Source organism: Periophthalmus magnuspinnatus, chromosome 12, assembly GCF_009829125.3.
Source record: "Periophthalmus magnuspinnatus isolate fPerMag1 chromosome 12, fPerMag1.2.pri, whole genome shotgun sequence".
In the NCBI taxonomy this organism is placed as follows: Eukaryota; Metazoa; Chordata; class Actinopteri; order Gobiiformes; family Gobiidae; genus Periophthalmus; species Periophthalmus magnuspinnatus.
In genome coordinates, this window is record NC_047137.1 from 19,245,745 (window position 1) to 19,268,521 (window position 22,777).

Consider the following 22,777-nt stretch of genomic DNA (forward strand, 5'->3'; position numbering starts at 1 on the left):
ATGTGATGATGTTATAATGTGATGATGTGATGATGTTATAATGTGATGATGTAATGTTATAATGTTGTTATGTTATGATGTAATGTTATGTTATGATAATGTAATGTTATAATGTTATGACCTTATAATGTTGTAATGGCAAGTTTATTTGTACAGCACAATTCGTACACCGGGACTGAACCAGGACTAAACCAGGACTAAACCTGGACTAAACCTGGACTAAACCAAGACTAAACCAGGACTAAACCAGGACTGAACCAGGACTAAAGCAGAACTAAACCAGGACTAAACCTGGACTAAACCAGGACTAAACCTGGACTAAACCAGGACTAAACCAAGACTAAACCAGGACTAAACCAGGACTGAACCAGGACTAAAGCAGAACTAAACCAGGACTAAACCTGGACTAAACCAGGACTAAACCTGGACTAAACCAGGACTAAACCTGGACTAAACCAGGACTAAACCAAGACTAAACCAGGACTAAACCTGGACTAAAGCAGTGGGTTGGGTTGCGGCCCACAGTAGTTCTTGAGTTAAAAAAATAAACAGATCTTGGGCGTGTTTTCTCAAACAGACGCTGTTAAATTCACTTTTGTGCCTTTGTCTCAGGTTTGAACTGTGCTCCTCGTCACAAACATGAGGTCATCCACGTTTGAGTAATCTAGAGATCTCTCCCAGTGTGTGTGTCAGACAGCCCTTATTGCTCGTATTATGACAGTCTGTCTTTTATTATGACAGTCTGTCTTTTATTATGACAGTCTGTCTTTTATTATGACAGTCTGTCTTTTATTGTGACACTGTGTCTTTTATTATGACAGTCTGTCTTTTATTGTGACACTGTGTCTTTTATTGTGACAGTCTGTCTTTTATTGTGACACTGTGTCTTTTATTGTGACACTGTGTCTTTTACTGTGACACTGTGTCTTTTATTGTGAAGGTGTCGCGGCGGAAGTGTTGGTGTCTAAGATGGCGGCTGTGCTCCGGGCTCCTCGCGCTCTGCTCACGTTTCCCGCTGCGGTTTCCCGCTGCTAAGCGCGCTCCAGGTGCGGCATGAGGTGCGCGTGACCGAGGGTCGGATGGTGCGCGTGAACCGGAGCGCGCTGCTGTACGTGCTCGCGCTGGGCAGCTGCGCGTTCCTGCTGTTCCAGCTGTACTACTACCGGAAGTACGTCACTAAGGTCAGTAAACACAGAGACCCCTGTTTGAGAAGAGAAAGAAACAACAATAAACTACACACAATCTACAGCAACACACACTACAGCAACACACACTACAACAACACACACTACAGCAACACACACTACAGCAACACAAACTACAGCAACACAAACTACAGCAACACACACTACAGCAACACACACTACAACAACACACACTACAGCAACACACACTACAGCAACACAAACTACAGCAACACAAACTACAGCAACACAAACACTACAGCATCACACACTACAACAACACAAACTACAGCAACACACACTACAACAACACAAACTACAGCAACACACACTACAGCAACACAAACTACAGCAACACACACTACAACAACACACACTACAGCAACACACACTACAGCAACACAAACTACAGCAACACAAACTACAGCAACACACACTACAGCAACACACACTACAACAACACACACTACAGCAACACACACTACAGCAACACAAACTACAGCAACACAAACTACAGCAACACAAACACTACAGCATCACACACTACAACAACACAAACTACAGCAACACAAACTACAACAACACAAACTACAGCAACACAAACTACAGCATGACACACTACAGCAACACAAACTACAGCAACACAAACTACAGCAACACACACTACAGCAACAAACACTACAGCAACACACACTACAGCAACAAACACTACAGCAACACACACTACAGCAACACACACTACAACAACACACACTACAGCAACACAAACTACAGCAACAAACACTACAACAACACAAACTACAGCAACACACACTACAGCAACACACACTACAGCAACACAAACTACAGCAACACAAACTACAACAACACACATTACAGCAACACACACTACAGCAACACACACTACAGCAACACACACTACAGCAACACAAACTACAGCAACAAACACTACAACAACACACACTACAGCAACACAAACTACAGCAACACAAACACTACAGCATCACACACTACAACAACACACACTACAGCAACACAAACTACAGCATGACACACTACAGCAACACAAACTACAGCAACACAAACTACAGCAACACACACTACAGCAACACAAACACTACAGCATCACACACTACAACAACACACACTACAGCAACACAAACTACAGCAACACAAACTACAGCAACACACACTACAGCAACAAACACTACAGCAACAAACACTACAGCAACACACACTACAGCAACACACACTACAACAACACACACTACAACAACACAATCTACAGCAACACAAACTACAGCATCACACACTACAACAACACACACTACAGCAACACAAACTACAGCATCACACACTACAACAACACACACTACAGCAACACAAACTACAGCAACACACACTACAGCAACACACACTACAGCAACACACACTACAGCAACACACACTACAGCAACAAACACTACAGCAACACACACTACAGCAACACACACTACAGCAACACAAACTACAGCAACACACACTACAACAACACAAACTACAACAACACACACTACAACAACACACACTACAACAACACACACTACAGCAACACACACTTTTTCAGCTCTGGTCAGTTTACTTGTGGTTTTGTGGGTTTTCGTGGCAGATTATGTGTGTGTTTTCCAGGATGTTTGCGGCGCTACACACACACACTGACCTTTTGTTTTCATGTGTTTGTGTTGCAGGCCGGGTCCCGCCCCCTGGGCGCCGACAGCCAATGGGTGAGCTCCTCATTAAACGGAAGCATGAAAGACACGGTAGTTTAAAGATCAGATTTATGTCCTGGTTCAGTCCTGGTTCAGTCCTGGTTTAGTCCTGGTTTAGTCCTGGTTCAGTCCTGGTTCAGTCCTGGTCCAGTCCTGGTCCAGTCCTGGTCCAGTCCTGGTCCAGTCCTGGTTCAGTCCTGGTTTAGTTCTGGTTCAGTCCTGGTTCAGTCCTGGTTCAGTCCTGGTTCAGTCCTGGTTCAGTCCTGGTTTAGTCCTGGTTCAGTCCTGGTTCAATCCTGGTTTAGACCTGGTTTAGTCCTGGTTTAGTCCTGGTTTAGTCCTGGTTCAGTCCTGGTTCAGTCCTGGTTCAGTCCTGGTTCAGTCCTGGTTCAGTCCTGGTTCAGTCCTGGTTCAGTCCAGGTTTAGTCCTGGTTCAGTCCTGGTTCAGTCCTGGTTCAGTCCAGGTTTAGTCCTGGTTCAGTCCTGGTTCAGTCCAGGTTCAGTCCTGGTTCAGTCCTGGTTCAGTCCTGGTTCAGTCCTGGTTCAGTCCAGGTTTAGTCCTGGTTCAGTCCAGGTTTAGTCCTGGTTCAGTCCTGGTTCAGTTCTGGTTTAGTCCTGGTTTAGTCCAGGTTTAGTCCTGGTTTAGTCCTGGTTCAGTCCTGGTTCAGTTCTGGTTTAGTCCTGTTCTCTGTGCAGCAGGTGGTGAGGTCGTTCCTGTCTGCGGCCCATAGTTGTCGGCTTCCTGTCTTTCTCATCGACGTTGCAGCTCTGAACTCCATCTCCCATAATGCACCTGGGCATCACCACTGCAACTTCCTGTGCAGCCGACCAATCACAGCATTTGGCCTCAACGCCAAGCACTGGGGCCACGACGTGAGTGTGTTATCATGACAGGCCTGCTCTGACCTCTGTGTGACCCCTGTGTGACCTCTATGTAACCCCTGTGTGACCTCTATGTGACCTCTGCCCTCTGTCCTCAGAGCTGCTTCCTGTCGTCGCTGGAGCAGAAGGACTTCACCTGGATCCTGACGTCAGGTGACTCTTTATGACTGTTATTAAAAACATTTAGAGGGTTAGATGTCGTCCATGTTTGAATAATCTAGAGATCTTTCCTGGGCCCTATTCAAACCATACAGTTAGCAGTATGAGCCTGTACGAGGCTCCGCCCACAAGCCTACATCACCCACGCTCCACACGACAATCCTCCATCAATAAACAAAAACATGACACAAACTGCACTATGACGTGACAAACCTGGTGTGATGTGCAGGAGTTTCATTAGTGCTCTGAAGGGGAGGGGCTTAGCACAGAGAGCAAAGAGAGGAGAGACTCAGAGCGACAAAAACAAAAGTGAAACTTATAAAACATGTTCATATGTTTTGGGAGAATATTTAATACTTTAATACCCCACAGGAGTAAATACCTCCTCTTTAATACCCCGCAGGAGTAAATACCTCCTCTTTAATACCCCACAGGAGTAAATACCTCCTCTTTAATACCCCGCAGGAGTAAATACCTCCTCTTTAATACCCCACAGGAGTAAATGCCCCTCTTTAATACCCCACAGGAGTAAATACCTCCTCTTTAATACCCCGCAGGAGTAAATACCTCCTCTTTAATACCCCACAGGAGTAAATACCTCCTCTTTAATACCCCGCAGGAGTAAATACCTCCTCTTTAATACCCCACAGGAGTAAATACCTCCTCTTTAATACCCCACAGGAGTAAATACCTCCTCTTTAATACCCCACAGGAGTAAATACCTCCTCTTTAATACCCCACAGGAGTAAATACCTCCTCTTTAATACCCCACAGGAGTAAATACCTCCTCTTTAATACCCCACAGGAGTAAATACCTCCTCTTTAATACCCCACAGGAGTAAATGCCCCTCTTTAATGCCCCGGAGTGGGTATATTTAATGTTATTTTGTCAGGAGAAGACCCTCGATTGGTCGGTTTGGACGTGTCAGGTGACCAGGTCCCTCTGCACCTGCTGCTGCGTCGCCACGGAAACATCATACAGGTGAGTCCTGAGATTTGTGACCTTTGACCCACATTCCATTAGCTGCCCGCCCCTAGTGTAGTGTCAGGAGAGCTGCTGTCCTGGTTTAGTCCTGGTTCAATCCTGGTTTAGTCCTGGTTTAGTCCTGGTTTAGTCCTGGTTTAGACCTGGTTTAGTCCTGGTTTAGTCCTGGTTTAGTCCTGGTTTAGACCTGGTTTAGACCTGGTTTAGTCCTGGTTTAGTCCTGGTTTAGTCCTGGTTTAGACCTGGTTTAGTCCTGGTTTAGTCCTGGTTTAGTCCTGGTTTAGTCCTGGTTTAGTCCTGGTTTAGACCTGGTTTAGTCCTGGTTTAGTCCTGGTTTAGTCCTGGTTTAGTCCTGGTTTAGACCTGGTTTAGACCTGGTTTAGTCCTGGTTTAGTCCAGGTTTAGTCCAGGTTTAGTCCAGGTTTAGTCCTGGTTTAGTCCTGGTTTAGACCTGGTTTAGTCCAGGTTTAGTCCAGGTTTAGTCCAGGTTTAGTCCAGGTTTAGTCCTGGTTTAGTCCTGGTTTAGTCCTGGTTTAGACCTGGTTTAGTCCTGGTTTAGTCCTGGTTTAGACCTGGTTTAGTCCTGGTTTAGTCCTGGTTTAGTCCTGGTTTAGACCTGGTTTAGTCCTGGTTTAGTCCTGGTTTAGACCTGGTTTAGACCTGGTTTAGACCTGGTTTAGTCCTGGTTTAGTCCAGGTTTAGTCCAGGTTTAGTCCAGGTTTAGTCCAGGTTTAGTCCTGGTTTAGTCCTGGTTTAGACCTGGTTTAGTCCAGGTTTAGTCCTGGTTTAGTCCTGGTTTAGACCTGGTTTAGTCCAGGTTTAGTCCAGGTTTAGTCCAGGTTTAGTCCTGGTTTAGTCCTGGTTTAGACCTGGTTTAGTCCAGGTTTAGTCCTGGTTTAGTCCTGGTTTAGTCCTGGTTTAGTCCTGGTTTAGACCTGGTTTAGTCCTGGTTTAGTCCTGGTTTAGTCCTGGTTTTGTGTGTTGCAGTTGGTCTTCTTTGTAGAACGTGGCGGTGGATTCTTGTGGCATGGAGGTCTGAGACTGAGACCAGACCAAGACCGGACCTTCCCCTTCAAACACCTGGACTACGGCCGCCACCAAGGGGCCTACGACAGGTCAGTTAGTCCTGGTTTAGTCCTGGTCCAGTCTTGGTCCAGTCCTGGTCCAGTCCTGGTCCAGTCCTGGTCCAGTCCTGGTCCAGTCTTGGTCCAGTCTTGGTCCAGTCCTGGTCCAGTCCTGGTCCAGTCCTGGTCCAGTCCTGGTCCAGTCTTGGTCCAGTCTTGGTCCAGTCTTGGTCCAGTCCTGGTCCAGTCCTGGTCCAGTCCTGGTCCAGTCCTGGTCCAGTCCTGGTCCAGTCTTGGTCCAGTCCTGGTCCAGTCCTGGTCCAGTCTTGGTCCAGTCCTGGTCCAGTCCTGGTCCAGTCCTGGTCCAGTCCTGGTCCAGTCTTGGTCCAGTCCTGGTCCAGTCCTGGTCCAGTCTTGGTCCAGTCCTGGTTCAGTCCTGGTTCAGTCCTGGTTTCTGCCCTGTTTCAGACTGGACTTGGTTCTCACGGTCCTGGACGGTCTAGATGTGCGTGTCCCTCGGAACGTCACCCACTTCCTGTTGGAGCAGAGACACGCCCACTTCCTGGAGTGTGGTTACCGTGACGCCCGCAGCTTCCTGCAGGTGAGCCGGACTTTTGGACGGTGATCTGCACATGCTCAGATGCTCCTACACAAACATCGCTATGGCAACAAAAACAAACTGAAGCTCAGCTCTCAACGAACTCCATTTTGAAGTGCACTGCTGTCCCTGAGCATGAGGGGGCGCTGTGGAGCAGACGTCCTCCTTTATGGTTGTACTTCCTCCTCGTCTCTTTGTCTCTCTGCAGCTCTACCCTCAGGACTTGGGCCCGGCCGCTCTGGACTTCAGGAGGAAAGTCCAGACTCTGCTCCAGATCTCGGTCCAGACTCTGGGCCTGATCCAGGTCCCATTTTGGATCAGCAGCGGCACCTGTTTAGGTGAGAGCCAGCGCACACGCTAACATGCTAGACACGCTAAAGGCGCTAACATGCTAGACACGCTGAAGGTGCTAACATGCTAGACACGCTGAAGGTGCTAACATGCTAGACACGCTGAAGGCGCTAACATGCTAGACACGCTGAAGGCGCTAACATGCTAGACACGCTGAAGGCGCTAACATGCTAGACACGCTGAAGGCGCTAACATGCTAGACACGCTGAAGGCGCTAACATGCTAGACACGCTGAAGGCGCTAACATGCTAGACACGCTGAAGGCGCTAACATGCTAGACACGCTGAAGGCGCTAACATGCTAGACACGCTAATGGTGCTAACATGCTAGACACGCTAATGGTGCTAACATGCTAGACACGCTGAAGGCGCTAACATGCTAGACACGCTGAAGGCGCTAACATGCTAGACACGCTGAAGGCGCTAACATGCTAGACACGCTGAAGGCGCTAACATGCTAGACACGCTAAAGGCGCTAACATGCTAGACACGCTGAAGGCGCTAACATGCTAGACACGCTGAAGGCGCTAACATGCTAGACACGCTAATGGTGCTAACATGCAAAACTCAGTAACATGCTATACATGCTAACATGCTATGTACTTAAAAAAACACTAACATACTTTTATTTATTTATTTATTTAAAAGGGGACAATGCACATTAATCAACATTACAAAAAAATGTGGACATAATTAAAAATATGTACATTTACAAATTTACAAATACCTATTTACAATCAATGCTCACTAAACACACTCAGCATGAGGAACTCCCCCTGCAGGTTGGCTGAGGCAGTGCGGGGTCATCTCCTACAGCAGAGACGTCGACATCGGGGTCTTAGTCCAGGACTTCAGACCAGAGATAGTCCAAGTCCTGACCGCGTCTGGACTTAGGCTCAAGCACCGATTTGGGAAGGTGAGTCCTGATTTTAGACCTGGTTTAGTCCTGGTTTAGTTCTGGTTTAGTCCTGGTTTAGACCCGGTTTAGACCCGGTTTAGTCCTGGTTTAGACCCGGTTCTGTTTGTGTCTCAGGTGGAGGACAGCTTGGAGCTCTCATTTCTTTTGGACGACGTCAAACTTGACATTTTTTTCTTTTACGACGACGGAGACGTGATGTGGAACGGAGGAACACAGGCGAGAACGGGACGCAAGTTTAAGTGAGTCCCAACTGTCCACACCACACACTTTATATCATATAATATAAACACACGGCTAACCTGCTAGCGTACACTGTGTATATAAACACACACGGCTAACCTGCTAGCGTACACTGTGTATATAAACACACACGGCTAACCTGCTAGCGTACACTGTGTATATAAACACACACGGCTAACCTGCTAGCGTACACTGTGTATATAAACACACACGGCTAACCTGCTAGCGTACACTGTGTATATAAACACACACGGCTAACCTGCTAGCATACAACAAACAAAGAGCCAATCAGGAGTGAGGCTGTTGAAGGTAACGCCCCTTTTCACTGGGTTAGCGCTTAGACCAGAATGAGTCTGAAGCAGCAGAGACAGAGAGAGGACAGAGGGGGCGCTGTTTACACACAGAGAGTGAACTGGACAAAGAGTCGATGGAGCAGGAAGTGCATCATGATCACTTCCTGTTTGGAGCGCGGCGCCTAGCAGGTTAGCGATGTCCATTTATATATACAGTGTATGCTAGCAGGTTAGCTACATCCAGTGTGTGGTCCACTCTTGTCCAGTTGTCCAGTCTCTTAACGCCTTGTCCGCAGGTATGTCTTTCCGCGCTTCTCTCTGTGTTGGACCCTGTTTCTGGAGTTGAAGGTGCGGGTTCCTTGCGAGACGCTGGATTACGTCCGAGCGAACTACGGCGACGGGTGGAGCGTTCCCGTGGCAACCTGGGACTGGAAGACGTCACCTAGCAACGTCCTCGACAACGGGGTGTGGCCTGTGGATCAGTGGGAGGAGGTTATTCAGGTGTTTTGACCAATCACAGACCAGGAACATTTGAAGACGAACCTATCACAGGCCTCGAATAATGAAGGACAGTCTGTGGAGCATTTGCCCTCTGACCTGAAGGTCTGTGGTTTGATCCCAGCTTTGCCCTGGTCCTGAACCAGGACTAGACCGGGTCTGAACCGGGACTGAACCGGGACTGAACCAGGACTGAACCAGGACTAGACCGGGACTGAACCAGGACTGAACCGGGACTAGACCAGGTCTGAACCAGGACTAGACCAGGTCTGAACCAGGACTAGACCAGGACTGAACCAGGACTAGACCGGGACTAGACCGGGACTGAACCGGGACTGAACCGGGACTGAACCGGGACTGAACCGGGACTGAACCGGGACTGAACCGGGACTGAACCAGGACTGAACCAGGACTGAACCAGGACTAGACCAGGTCTGAACCAGGTCTGAACCAGGACTGAACCAGGTCTGTCTCCTGTGGCCCAGTGACTCATGTCTTCATATTTGTTTATTGCTAATAAAGTGTCAGAAATGTGTCCTGTGTGTCAGATGCCCTCCCGTTCTTGTATCTCTAAATAGTCACATTCTTAAGTGTCTTGCCCAAGAACACAGTGTGGGGACAGTGTGGGGCAGAGGGGGGACAGTGTGGGGCAGGACCAGGGGTCAAACTCAAGGGTCAAACTCCATCTCAGTGATAAAAAAGACACTTTATGAAAAAATACAAAATTTTATTAAATTTTTTGGAGGTAAAATCATTTGAGTCACAGTGAGTCTAGTCTGTGTCTCCAGTCGTAGTTTAGTTGTACTGGCCCCTGTGGTTGTGACTTTCGTGGGCGGGGCCGTCGCCGCCCCTGTGGTTGTGACTCTCGTGGGCGGGGCCGTCGCCGCCTCTGTGGTTGTGACTCTCGTGGGCGGGGCCGTCGCCGCCTCTGTGGTTGTGACTCTCGTGGGCGGGGCCGTCGCCGCCTCTGTGGTTGTGACTCTCGTGGGCGGGGCCGTCGCCGCCTCTGTGGTTGTGACTCGTGGGCGGGGCCGTCGCCGCCTCTGTGGTTGTGACTCTCGTGGGCGGGGCCGTCGCCGCCTCTGTGGTTGTGACTCTCGTGGGCGGGGCCGTCGCCGCCTCTGTGGTAGTGACTCTCGTGGGCGGGGCCGTCGCCGCCTCTGTGGTTGTGACTCTCGTGGGCGGGGCCGTCGCCGCCTCTGTGGTTGTGACTCTCGTGGGCGGGGCCGTCGCCGCCTCTGTGGTTGTGACTTTCGTGGGCGGGGCCGTCGCCGCCTCTGTGGTTGTGACTTTCGTGGGCGGGGCCGTCGCCGCCTCTGTGGTTGTGACTTTCGTGGGCGGGGCCGTCGCCGCCTCTGTGGTTGTGACTCGTGGGCGGGGCCGTCGCCGCCTCTGTGGTTGTGACTTTCGTGGGCGGGGCCGTCGCCGCCTCTGTGGTTGTGACTCGTGGGCGGGGCCGTCGCCGCCTCTGTGGTTGTGACTCTCGTGGGCGGGGCCGTCGCCGTCTCTGTGGTTGTGACTCTCGTGGGCGGGGCCGTCGCCGCCTCTGTGGTTGTGACTTTCGTGGGCGGGGCCGTCGCCGCCTCTGTGGTTGTGACTTTCGTGGGCGGGGCCGTCGCCGCCTCTGTGGTTGTGACTCTCGTGGGCGGGGCCGTCGCCGCCTCTGTGGTTGTGACTCTCGTGGGCGGGGCCGTCGCCGCCTCTGTGGTTGTGACTCGTGGGCGGGGCCGTCGCCGCCTCTGTGGTTGTGACTCTCGTGGGCGGGGCCGTCGCCGCCTCTGTGGTTGTGACTCTCGTGGGCGGGGCCGTCGCCGCCTCTGTGGTTGTGACTTTCGTGGGCGGGGCCGTCGCCGCCTCTGTGGTTGTGACTCTCGTGGGCGGGGCCGTCGCCGCCTCTGTGGTTGTGACTCTCGTGGGCGGGGCCGTCGCCGCCTCTGTGGTTGTGACTCTCGTGGGCGGGGCCGTCGCCGCCTCTGTGGTTGTGACTCTCGTGGGCGGGGCCGTCGCCGCCTCTGTGGTTGTGACTTTCGTGGGCGGGGCCGTCGTGGAAGTGACTCTGGTCAAAGAGAAAAAGCAGAAAACCCCCAGTGTGATGTCACTGTCATTTTGGTCTTAAATGTTTTAACTCGCTCTAATCCTGGGGCCGTCTTTGTGGTTGTGACTCTCGTGGGCCGTCGTCTTCGTTGTCATCTTCGTCGTCGTGGGCAGGACCATCGTTGGGGGCCTCTGTGGTGGCCATGGTCATCGAAGTTGTCATTGTGGGCGGGGCCGTCGTAGTCGTGGGCGGGGCCGTCGTTGTAGTCATCGTAGTCATGGGTGGGGCCGTCGTGGTAGGGGCCGTCATCGTGGTGGTCGTAGGCGGGGCCGTCGTCGTGGTGGTCGTAGGCGGGGCCGTCGTTGTAGTCATCGTAGTCGTGGGCGGGGCCGTCGTCGTAGTCGTGGTCGTCGTAGGCGGGGCCGTCGTTGTAGTCATCGTAGTCGTGGGCGGGGCCGTCGTCGTGGGCGGGCCCGTCGTGGTGGTCGTCAACGGGGCCGTCGTCGTGGTGGTCGTGGGCGGGGCTGTCGTGGTGGTGGTGGTTGTCGGTGTGGTCGTCGTCGGCGAGGCCATTGTCGTGGTGGTCGTGGGCAGGGCCGTCGTGGTCGTCGTCGTGACCGTGGTCGTGGTGGTTGTCGGCGTGGTCGGCGTGGTGGTGGTGGTCGTGGGCGGGGCCGTCGTCGTGGTGGTCGTCGGCGGGGCCGTCGTGGTTGTCGTCGTGGTAGTGGTGGTTGTCGGCGTGGTCGTCGGCGGGGCCGTCGTGGTGGTGGTCGTGGGCGGGGCCGTGGTGGTCGTCGTCGGGGCCGTCGTCGTGGTGGTCGTCGGCGGGACCGTCGTCGTGGTGGTCGTGGGCGGGGCCGTGGTCGTGGTGGTCGTCGTCGGGGCCGTCGTTGTGGTCGGGGTCGTCGCCGTGGTGGTCGTGGGCGGGACCGTCGTCGTGGTGGTCGTGGGCGGGGCTGTCGTGGTCGTCGTCGGCGGGGCCGTCGTCGTGGTGGTCGTCGGCGGGGCCGTCGTCGTGGTGGTCGTCGGCGGGGCCGTCGTCGTGGTGGTCGTCGGCGGGGCCGTCGTCGTGGTGGTCGTGGGCGGGGCCGTCGTCGTGGTGGTCGTGGGCGGGGCCGTCGTCGTGGTGGTCGTCGGCGGGGCCGTCGTCGTGGTGGTCGTCGGCGTGGTCGTGGGCGGGGCCGTGGTCGTGGTGGTCGTGGGCGGGGCTGTCGTGGTCGTCGTCGGGGCCGTCGTTGTGGTGGTGGTCGTCGTCGTGGTCGTCGGCGGCGGGGCCGTCGTCGTGGTGGTCGTCGTCGTCGGCGGGGCCGTCGTCGTGGTGGTCGTCGGCGGGGCCGTCGTCGTGGTGGTCGTCGGCGGGGCCGTCGTCGTGGTGGTCGTCGGCGGGGCCGTCGTCGTGGTGGTCGTCGGCGGGGCCGTCGTCGTGGTGGTCGTCGGCGGGGCCGTCGTCGTGGTGGTCGTGGGCGGGGCCGTCGTCGTGGTGGTCGTGGGCGGGGCCGTCGTCGTGGTGGTCGTCGGCGGGGCCGTCGTCGTGGTGGTCGTCGGCGGGGCCGTCGTCGTGGTGGTCGTCGGCGTGGTCGTGGGCGGGGCCGTGGTCGTGGTGGTCGTCGGCGGGGCTGTCGTGGTCGTCGTCGGGGCCGTCGTTGTGGTGGTGGTCGTCGTCGTGGTCGTCGGCGGCGGGGCCGTCGTCGTGGTGGTCGTCGTCGTCGGCGGGGCCGTCGTCGTGGTGGTCGTCGGCGGGGCCGTCGTCGTGGTGGTCGTCGGCGGGGCCGTCGTCGTGGTGGTCGTCGGCGGGGCCGTCGTCGTGGTGGTCGTCGGCGGGGCCGTCGTCGTGGTGGTCGTGGGCGGGGCCGTCGTCGTGGTGGTCGTCGGCGGGGCCGTCGTCGTGGTGGTCGTCGGCGGGGCCGTCGTCGTGGTGGTCGTCGGCGGGGCCGTCGTCGTGGTGGTCGTCGGCGTGGTCGTGGGCGGGGCCGTGGTCGTGGTGGTCGTCGGCGGGGCTGTCGTGGTCGTCGTCGGGGCCGTCGTTGTGGTGGTGGTCGTCGTCGTGGTCGTCGGCGGCGGGGCCGTCGTCGTGGTCGTCGTAGTGGGCGGGGCCGTCGTCGTGACTCTGGTTAAAGACAAAAGAATAAATATTATATTTTTGGCAGTGTTTAAGATTAAAAGTATCTCCGTGGCTGCGACTGAATCACACTGTTCCTACAGGGGGCGCCACTCGCACAGGGAGCTATGGTGTAAAGGTGCTAGCATTAGCCTTTAGCTTGTGACACGAGCCACGATCTGAACAAGTCTGAAAAGGCTAATTGTTATTTTATTGAAAATCTCAAAGATTTACTGGATAAGGGTGGTGTGGTTGGTGCTGTGTCGACCTGAAAAAAGCTTTTGACACTAAACCATAAAATATTATTCAAACTGACCAAGTTTAACTTCTCCTCACATGCAATAAAATGGATAGAATCATATTTATCAAATCGATCACAGTCTGTCAAAATGGATAATTACCACTCCCCTCCCTCTGTCTACTGGTGTCCCGCAGGGTTCCATTCTAGGTCCATTGCTTTTCTCTCTGTACATAAATGACCTTCATTCAGATGTTTGCAGATGATACAGTCATTTATGCACATGGTAAAAACACGACTCAAGTAGCTGATAAACTCACACAATCCATGGCCCATGTCTCAGAATGGTTAAATCAGTCCACCTTAAAGCTCAATGTAAATAAAACAGTAGCAATGTTCTTTTCTAAATCAAACATTACAAGTACGAGTAATCAGGCAGATATTTTTGTGGCAGGGGAAAAAATACAAGTTGTGTCAGAATTCAAATATCTTGGGGTCCTAATTGTTTCAAAACTAACATTTAAATCACAAATCAAAAAAGTATTCAATATAAAAGTATTCAAAACTCTGTCTAATATATAAAATCATTAATGGTCTGTCATCCACTCAGTTTGTGAAAACAAGAACGAGCTCAAAGAAACACGAGGGTCTGTCCAAGGAGACTGTTCCTCTGAGGAGTGTTTATCTGTTTTTAATGTTTTTTCTATACTATATTGTAATTTTTGTTTTTAGGGAGACAGGTTTGCCATCTGTCCAGGGACAACGGATGAAAAATAGCCTTTTGGCTAATTCTGGTGCATTTGTAGTGTGATAGAAATTTAAGTATAGTCATGTTGTGTATTTTAAAAGCATTTAATCTGTGTCAGTCTGCCAGACCCAGACGAGACATTAACATGTGTGAAGCTCTGTCTCCATCCCACAAGAAACTCGCTGTTGTTCTACCTGTCTAAGTGTAAAAGTTCATTATCATATGGGTGTGAAACAAAGTCACTCTGCTTTGAAATGTATGTAGCATTGTCATTCTGGTATAAAATAGTCAGAGCTCAGATGCTCGGGGTGGTGGCTGGTGGGTGGCTAGTGGTTGGTTGGTTGAGACTTGGACTTAGGGGAGAGGGGAACTGGGGAGAGGGCAGGAGGCTACCGGTCTGTGGCCAGGACAGGCCAGGGCCCTGTCCTGTCTGTATCTGCTGCAACAAACAATAAACCTTTTTTCCTGTATTGCAAAACTCACCGAGCTTTGTAAATGGATTACTTTTCATCTACAACTGTAATTTTTCCACAACAGTAATGGTGTCAGAAGCGGGATCCACGAGTGGTCGTCCAGAACACAGTGAAGATGGGATTTTGTCTTCCTTTTGGTTTCTGTCCTGATGCACAGATCTTTCGAACAGGAACATGGACGGACATTGGTTTCTGTCCTGGATCACCACCGCTGGATTTGAACAAGGTTTATTTGGTGAGCTTTCCCAATACAGACTTCTTTCCATTTGTATCTTCATCTACAAAGACTGGTGAATCAAAGGAGAATGTATTTTGGAAATGCAAAATGCTTAACTAAACATACCCAACGGCCATAGTTTTGATCCTATAGCATTTTTGATTCATCTCACAACTTTTCAGTCTTTTTGGGTCCAAAATCTCATGTGTGTACCACCACGCTGCCCTAACAACGTGCTGCTAATACAATCCAAGCAACAATGACCCTCCACCACTCCTGATTTCCTCACTTTTGGGACTACTGGAAGTTACAAGTGCTAAAACATCTAAAATGGGGAGCCCCAGGACGCCCCATCGTTGATTTTATTAGAAGAAAACATGGAGATAAGAAGACTTCAGAATTTGGTGCATTCAGTTTAAAAAATGTTCATGCATTGGAAAACAAATTATGTGAAATTGAAGTCGAAATGAGAGAAAAAATAACATTTTTGATAAAAAAAATTAGAAAACATCGAAAATTACAAGGAATGTTTAAAAATGTGGAAAGACGAAGCTGAAGTCAAAATCAGAAAAACTATGCACAAGCCTCTTCTCTTTGAAGATGCAATTGAAATGTGTGAGCTGAAACTGCCCCACTCGCAGAACTCTTTGTCTCAACAGTTGACTGTACTGAAGTTTGATCCAGATCTGAACAACCCCCATCCAAACTGTCTGTCTGATCCTTCACCAAATAACTCTACAACGCAGGACAGTAATGGACACGTGCAGATACAGATGGAAACAAGCAAAGTGAGCTGTGCTGAAGAAGACACAATGTACTCTATGACAATGGTTGAAGTCTCTGGTCCACAAGGTTCAACATTAGTTTTCCGCCCTTGGATTTCTTCTGAAATATCTGCAGCATCTCAACATCTGCTCAATCCTACAGCATCAGGTCAGACTTTTGCTAAAGAACTTATCACTTTTTGTCAAGATTTCAAACCTACTATGAGTGAACTAAGGAGAGTATTGATCCTGAAAATGAAACCTACTGAATGGCACAAAATAGCTGATCAACTTCAAAACACTGAACTGCGATGCAATCATGTTGATTGGAAGCATGACTACAATGATTTGTATAGAGAAGCTGTGAATAACATCTGCACAGCTATCACAAAAGCCTTTCCTGCCACTATCGATACTGACAAAATCCAATCCTGCAAACAAAGACACACTGAGGACCCTGAAGAGTTTCTCACACGTTAAACAGAAGTATATAACACCCACAGTGGATTTACAGGACCTGATCACATAGGTGTGACTCGTGATGTTTGGGAAACATATTTGTGTAACTATTTCATTAATGGACTAAAAACAGACATTTCTTCAGCTGTGAGGAAAACCTGCATTGGCTGGAAAGCTGCTCGCCTAACTGAACTGAAAAGACACGCCACACATGCATATGAAGAAATAAACAGAAAGAAAATAATGAAGCAAGAAAGAATTCAGAAACAACTGCATATGGCAGCAGTGACTATGTACAATAAGACCCAACAACATGAAAAGCACAGAGTGAATTCACAATTACATAGACAACTACAGACTCATCAGCCAACACATAAGCAGAGCAAATATGGGAGGAGAGTCCATCGAAAGAACAAGAGAAGATTTTCCAATGAACCTTGTTTCATCTGTTGTCAAGCTGGACATTGGAGACGGGAGTGTCCTCTACGCCAGGGGTGTCCAAACTTTTTTCATGAAGGGCCGCATATAAAATCACAGACAAAGCCGAGGGCCGACTGAGGGCCATAGACTGGTCGCCAATACAGTGAATACTTCAAATGTGTGTTATTATTACAAGTTAGACTGAACCGCTAGACCTTTATTCATGCTTACATCCTCAATGGAACACATTAAATATTTGATAAGGGCTTGTTAAAGCAGATTTTCAGAAATATACAGTAAAAAGTACTGTTTAAAGAAATACAGGCCAATTCACCTGGAAGCTTGAGGGCCAAGAAAAATTGGTCTGAGGGCCGCATTTGGCCCCCGGGCCGCAGTTTGGACATGCCTGCTCTACGCCATAAGCCCTCTGCATTTTAAAGGTGCACGGGTTTAGTGTGCTACTTTTTGCTTTGTATAATATCTAGTATTGGGACATACTTTAATTTATTCTCCAGAGTGAGGTTTAGGAGTCATTACAGTGAACTACCAAACAGTCATGGGTGAAATTCCCCTCTAGTTGTAACTTGCTAGTAAACAGTCAAACGGGTGAAAGTCCCTGCTATTTAGCGAACAGTCACTAGGTGAAACTCCTATCTAGAGTTACTAACTGGTAAAAGACAAAAGGGTGAGAATCCCTGTGTAGTTGAGTGTAAGGACAGATGAACTTTTTTCATGAGGGAGAGTAAATTCAGAAGAATGAAGATATTATGTGATAGCAAAATGCAGACAAATGTAAATGTACGTAATGTCAACAGTATGCTCTAATTCACTCGCAATGTTAAGTGTGAAAAAAAAGAAAAAAAAAAACAGTAAAGAAAAAAAAGAGAAAAAAATGAAAAACAAAAAAAAACTGAAAAAAAAGAAAAAGAAAATGGCTAAGAGCGTGACACAAGAAGTGAACTGTACATTTGTGTGTCCTTAGACCTGATCAGCCAAACTGTGTGGTGTGAAATATGTGACATAAAAAAATGTGTGTGTAACAGCTAAACCATTGTAAACTGTGTCAACAAGAAAATGACAGGATGCAGTTTCAACTGATCCACTCATTGTCTACATTTCTTTGTTTCTTTATATTTCCTTTTTCAAAACTGAATTCTGCCATGAATTCCCAAAAATCTTAAAGAGCTCTCTTAAAAACAAAATGAAGGCCTAATCAAAGGTAATAGTGATCACAAATCCAAACTGACTTGACCATCCTTGACGACTAAGCGCCTGCGATTTTGTTATTTTATTTTTTTGTTACAGGAGATGCGGATGCTGCATAATTTCTCTTCTTTTTTCTTTACATGTTCCTATGAAATAATCACACACTAACAACACTAACAACTAACCAATAACAGTTTTGGGCTTCACAAAATGTTTATTCCAGCAACAGTAATTTGACTGTTCTCTTGCAGCAGAAGACAACTAAGCCAAAAGTGACACATGTATATATAGATATATAAATGTGTCAAAGGGGGGATATTACAAATTTAATTTTAGTTTTCAAAACTGGATTGTGTGAAAAAAGGTGTTATCATTTAGAGAATGTTCCATTAACTATAAGACCTGTAACCTGACAACATCTGAAGCAGGAGATAACTTTCCTTCTAGACTTGAACCAAAAACACTTCCTGAGCAGGAGGACACATGGTCTTCTCCTGAGCAGGAGGACACATGGTCTTCTCCTGAGCAGGAGGACACATGGTCTTCTCCTGAGCAGGAGGACACATGGTCTTCTCCTGGGCAGGAGGACACATGGTCTTCTCCTGGGCAGGAGGACACATGGTCTTCTCCTGGGCAGGAGGACACATGGTCTTCTCCTGGGCAGGAGGACACATGGTCTTCTCCTGGGCAGGAGGACACATGGTCTTCTCCTGGACTGAATCAGACCTACATCATTAAAACCATTCTGCTGTTTCAATGTCACCGGAGAAAAACTTCAGAAAAATTCAGCTATTCACTTCTTTTCATGTGACTCAGAAGAACTCGACCTGTTCCTCGTGTCCCCAACCACAGCCCCGAAATCGACACATGAAGGACAACTCCAGAGACGAGCTGTGGCCAGAGAGACGCCGAGCTGCGTGCGGACGGAGAGAACAACCATGTGTGGTCAGAAGGAGGAAAAAGGGACAGAGGACAGGTGATGGGAAAGATTTAACTGAACAGCGCCACCATCATGTTAAACCAGCAGTCACTGTCTGACTACAAATCATATTGGATAAGGACAAACTGAACTGAACACAACAATGAACTGTTGAACTTCCCTCCATCTCAGTCAACAATAATGGATCTGTTTTGGATCCACAATAATGAATGTTTTTGTGCATGTTCCGTTTGTGATGATTGTTTATGAAGTATGATTAATGAATAATCAAAAGGGAGAAAGTGTGATAGAAATTTAAGTATAGTCATGTTGTGTATTTTAAAAGCATTTAATCTGTGTCAGTCTGCCAGACCCAGACGAGACATTAACATGTGTGAAGCTCTGTCTCCATCCCACAAGAAACTTGCTGTTGTTCTACCTGTCTAAGTGTAAAAGTTCATTATCATATGGGTGTGAAACAAAGTCACTCTGCTTTGAAATGTATGTAGCATTGTCATTCTGGTATAAAATAGTCAGAGCTCAGATGCTCGGGGTGGTGGCTGGTGGGTGGGTGGGTGGTTGAGACTTGGAGTTAGAGGGAGAGGGGAACTGGGGGAGAGGGCAGGAGGCTACCGGTCTGTGGCCAGGACAGGCCTGGGCCCTGTCCTGTCTGTATCTGCTGCAACAAACAATAAACCTTTTTTCCTGTATTGCAAAACTCACCGAGCTTTGTAAATGGATTACTTTTCATCTACAACTGTAATTTTTCCACAACAGTAGCTATGCTATTAATGTACACTGTCCCTGTCAAATAAACCAATAAATAAATAAAGATGGAGGGGCTAAGAGGCAATCTGACACTTCTCCAAACTCCAGCTGTGCTGGTAAACAAGTCCTTCAAACAACATTACAGTCACAAGCTAGCTAGCATTAGCCTAGCTAGCTAGCATTAGCCTTAGCCAACAGTTTCAGTGAGTCACCCTCACCTTCAGTGTAAACAAACTCCTGAACAGGACCATGAGCTCGGACTGACCTCAGTCGTGGTCCGGTCGTCGGCGAGACCGTCGTCGTGGTGGTCGTGGGCGGGGCCGTCGTCGTGGTGGTCGTGGGTGGGGCCGTCGTCGTGGTGGTCGTCGGCGGGGCCGTCGTCGTGGTGGTCGTCGGCGGGACCGTCGTCGTGGTGGTCGTCGGCGGGACCGTCGTCGTCGTGGTGGTGGTCGTCGGCGGGACCGTGGTAGTGGTGGTTGTCGTCGTGGTGGTGGTGGTGGTGGTCGTGGGCGGGGCCATCGTGGTGGTCGTCGGCGGGGCTGTCGTCATCGTGGTCGTCGGCGGGACCGTCGTCGTCGTGGTCGTCGTCGGCGGGACCGTCGGCGTGGTGGTCGTCGGCGGGACCGTCGTCGTGGTGGTCGTCGGCGGGACCGTGGTCGTGGTGGTCGTCGTCAGGGCCGTCGTCGTCGTGGTGGTCGTCGGCGGGACCGTCGTGGTGGTCGTCGTCGGGGCCGTCGTCGGGACCGTCGTCGTCGTGGTGGTCGTCGGCGGGACCGTCGTCGTCGTGGTGGTCGTCGGCGGGACCGTCGGCGTGGTGGTCGTCGGCGGGACCGTCGTCGTGGTGGTCGTCGGCGGGACCGTCGTCGTCGTGGTGGTCGTCGGCGGGACCGTCGTCGTGGTGGTCGTCGTCAGGGCCGTCGTCGTCGTGGTGGTGGTCGGGGCCGTCGTGGTGGTCGTCGGCGGGACCGTCGTGGTGGTCGTCGGCGGGACCGTCGTGGTGGTCGTCGGCGGGACCGTCGTGGTGGTCGTCGTGGTGGTCGTCGTCGTCGTGACTCTGGTTAAAGACAAAAGAATAAATATTATATTTTTGGCAGTGTTTATAAGATCAAAAGTATCTCCGTGGCTGCGACTGAATCACACTGTTCCTACAGGGGGCGCCACTCGCACAGGGAGCTATGGTGTAAAGGTGCTAGCATTAGCCTTTAGCTTGTGACACGAGCCACGATCTGAACAAGTCTGAAAAGATGGAGGGGCTAAGAGGCAATCTGACACTTCTCCAAAGGCAAAATCTGAATATTTTTTGTCTGTCACTGAGAACCTCAACGATCCACAGAAATTAATCAAGTTTCTTTCTGCCAATAAAATAACTCAAGCTCTTCCTAAATTTGTTGTAAAAGATTCAGTCTCAATTTATGATAAAATTGAAATCTTGAATTGCTTTAATGAGCATTTTTTAATCAGCAGGTTCCTTGTTTGACTCTGCAGGAACTTCTTTAACAAACTCTTGCCCAGAATTCCCTACGTTTTCTGGAAACTGTTTTAACTTTGTACCTTTTACTGTTCATGAAGTGCATAAAGCTCTAAAGGCTTTGGATCATAGAAAACCTCCTGGACCAGACTTGATGGAACCTTATTTTTTGAAGCTGGCAGCAGATTTTATTGCAGAACCACTCTCAATTCTTTTTAATCTTTCAATCAAAACCAAAGAAATTCCATCAGTTTGGAAATCAGCTTTTGTTCTGCCTTTATTAAAAGGAGGTGATCCATCGGTGCTGACTAATTATAGGCCAATATCAAATCTGTGTGTTTTATCCAAAATTCTGGAATCTCTAGTTTGTGACCAGTTGAAAGTTTTTGTACTCTAATGATATAGTTTCCAAATTTCAGTCAGGCTTCAGAAAAAAACACAGTACTAACACTGCTACTATGAAAGTGATAAATGATATTGTGGCACTGGATCAGAAACAGTACTGTGCGTCTTTATTGAGCTCTCAAAAGCTTTTGACACTGTTGATCATGCCGCCTTAAAACAGACTATTCAGCCTTGGATTGTCAGATCATGCAGTAGCGTGGGTCTCAAATTACCTGAATGACAGAACCCAATGCATTAAACATGAAGGTGTTTGTTCTAAGTTTGTTACTGTCCACAAGGGGGTGCCACAGGGCTCAGTTTTGGGTCCCCTTCTGTTTATTTTGTACATCAATGATTTGGGTGAAAATGTCTGACACAAATTTGCATTTTTATGCTGATGACAGTTATTTACTGTTATGGATCATCGCTTGCTCAGGCCATTGAATCCCTACAGAAAGCTTTTGTTGCTCTTCAACACTCACTTATTCAGCTAAAACTAGTTCTTAATGCTGACAAGACTAAGCTAATGTTGTTTTCAAACTCTAAGAAGGTCCCTGAGCCTATTCCAGTGGTGTCCACCCTTGAAGGAAATGTCATAGAGGTGGTTCATGAATATAAATATCTTGGTGTCTGGATTGATGACTCCCTCACCTTTAAACCACAACTGACTGAACTGTTGTCTTTAAATGTTTTTAAAACTAAAGTCAAAGCCTTACAGTCTGCCTCGATTATGTTCAACTGTTTTTCATGACCTATGCAATTTTTACATTGTTTGTTTGTACTTGTTTTTGTAATGTGCTGCCTCTTGGCCAGGACTCCCTTGAAAAAGAGGTTTTTAATCTCAATGGGACCTTCCTGGTTAAATAAAGGTAAAAAACAAAAAACAAAAAAAAAACTCCAGCTGTGCTGGTAAACAAGTCCTTCAAATAACATTACAGTCACAAGCTAGCTAGCATTAGCCTAGCTAGCTAGCATTAGCCTTAGCCAACAGTTTCAGTGAGTCACCCTCACCTTCAGTGTAAACAAACTCCTGAACAGGACCATGAGCTCGGACTGACCTCAGTCGTGGTCCAGTCGTCGGCGAGACCGTCGTCGTGGTGGTCGTCGGCGAGGCCGTCGTCGTGGTGGTCGGCGGGGCCGACGTCGTGGTGGTCGTCGGCGGGGCCGCCGTCGTCGTGGTGGTCGTCGGCGGGGCCGTCGTCGTGGTGGTCGTCGGCGGGGCCGTCGTCGTGGTGGTCGTCGGCGGGACCGTCGTCGTGGTGGTCGTCGGCGGGACCGTCGTCGTGGTGGTCGTCGGCGGGGCCGTCATCGTCGTGGTGGTGGTCGTCGGGGCCGTCGTCGTCGTGGTGGTCGTCGGCGGGGCCGTCGTCGTGGTGGTCGTCGGCGGGGCCGTCGTCGTGGTGGTCGTGGGCGGGACCGTCGTCGTGGTGGTCGTCGTGGTGGTCGTCGGCGGGACCGTCGTCGTGGTGGTCGTCGGCGGGACCGTCGTCGTGGTGGTCGTCGTGGTGGTCGTCGGCGGGACCGTCGTCGTGGTGGTCGTCGGCGGGACCGTCGTCGTGGTGGTCGTCGGCGGGACCGTCGTCGTGGTGGTCGTCGTCGGGGCCGTCGTCGTGGTGGTGGTCGTCGGCGGGGCCGTCGTCGTGGTAGTCGTCGGCGGGAC

The 22,777-nt window shown here is 50.0% G+C and overlaps 1 protein-coding gene across 2 annotated transcripts; it reads left to right on the forward strand.

Annotated features, from left to right (window-relative positions):
- Positions 1 to 934: 934 nt before the first annotated feature.
- On the forward strand, positions 935 to 9,460 carry fktn (fukutin). Of its 2 annotated transcripts, none has more exons than XM_033976325.2 (11): positions 935 to 1,181; positions 2,912 to 2,947; positions 3,629 to 3,805; positions 3,913 to 3,967; positions 4,867 to 4,955; positions 5,946 to 6,073; positions 6,491 to 6,623; positions 6,829 to 6,958; positions 7,753 to 7,886; positions 8,004 to 8,128; positions 8,719 to 9,460. In XM_033976325.2, exons 1-11 carry the CDS (start codon positions 1,080 to 1,082, stop codon positions 8,930 to 8,932), a joined length of 1,323 nt encoding a protein of 440 aa, XP_033832216.1. In that variant the 5' UTR covers positions 935 to 1,079; the 3' UTR covers positions 8,933 to 9,460. The 2 variants fall into 2 exon arrangements, with proteins under 2 accessions (XP_033832216.1, XP_055081678.1); XM_055225703.1 differs by having other exon boundaries at positions 3,632 to 3,805; positions 8,719 to 9,455.
- The last annotated feature ends 13,317 nt before the right edge of the window (positions 9,461 to 22,777 follow it).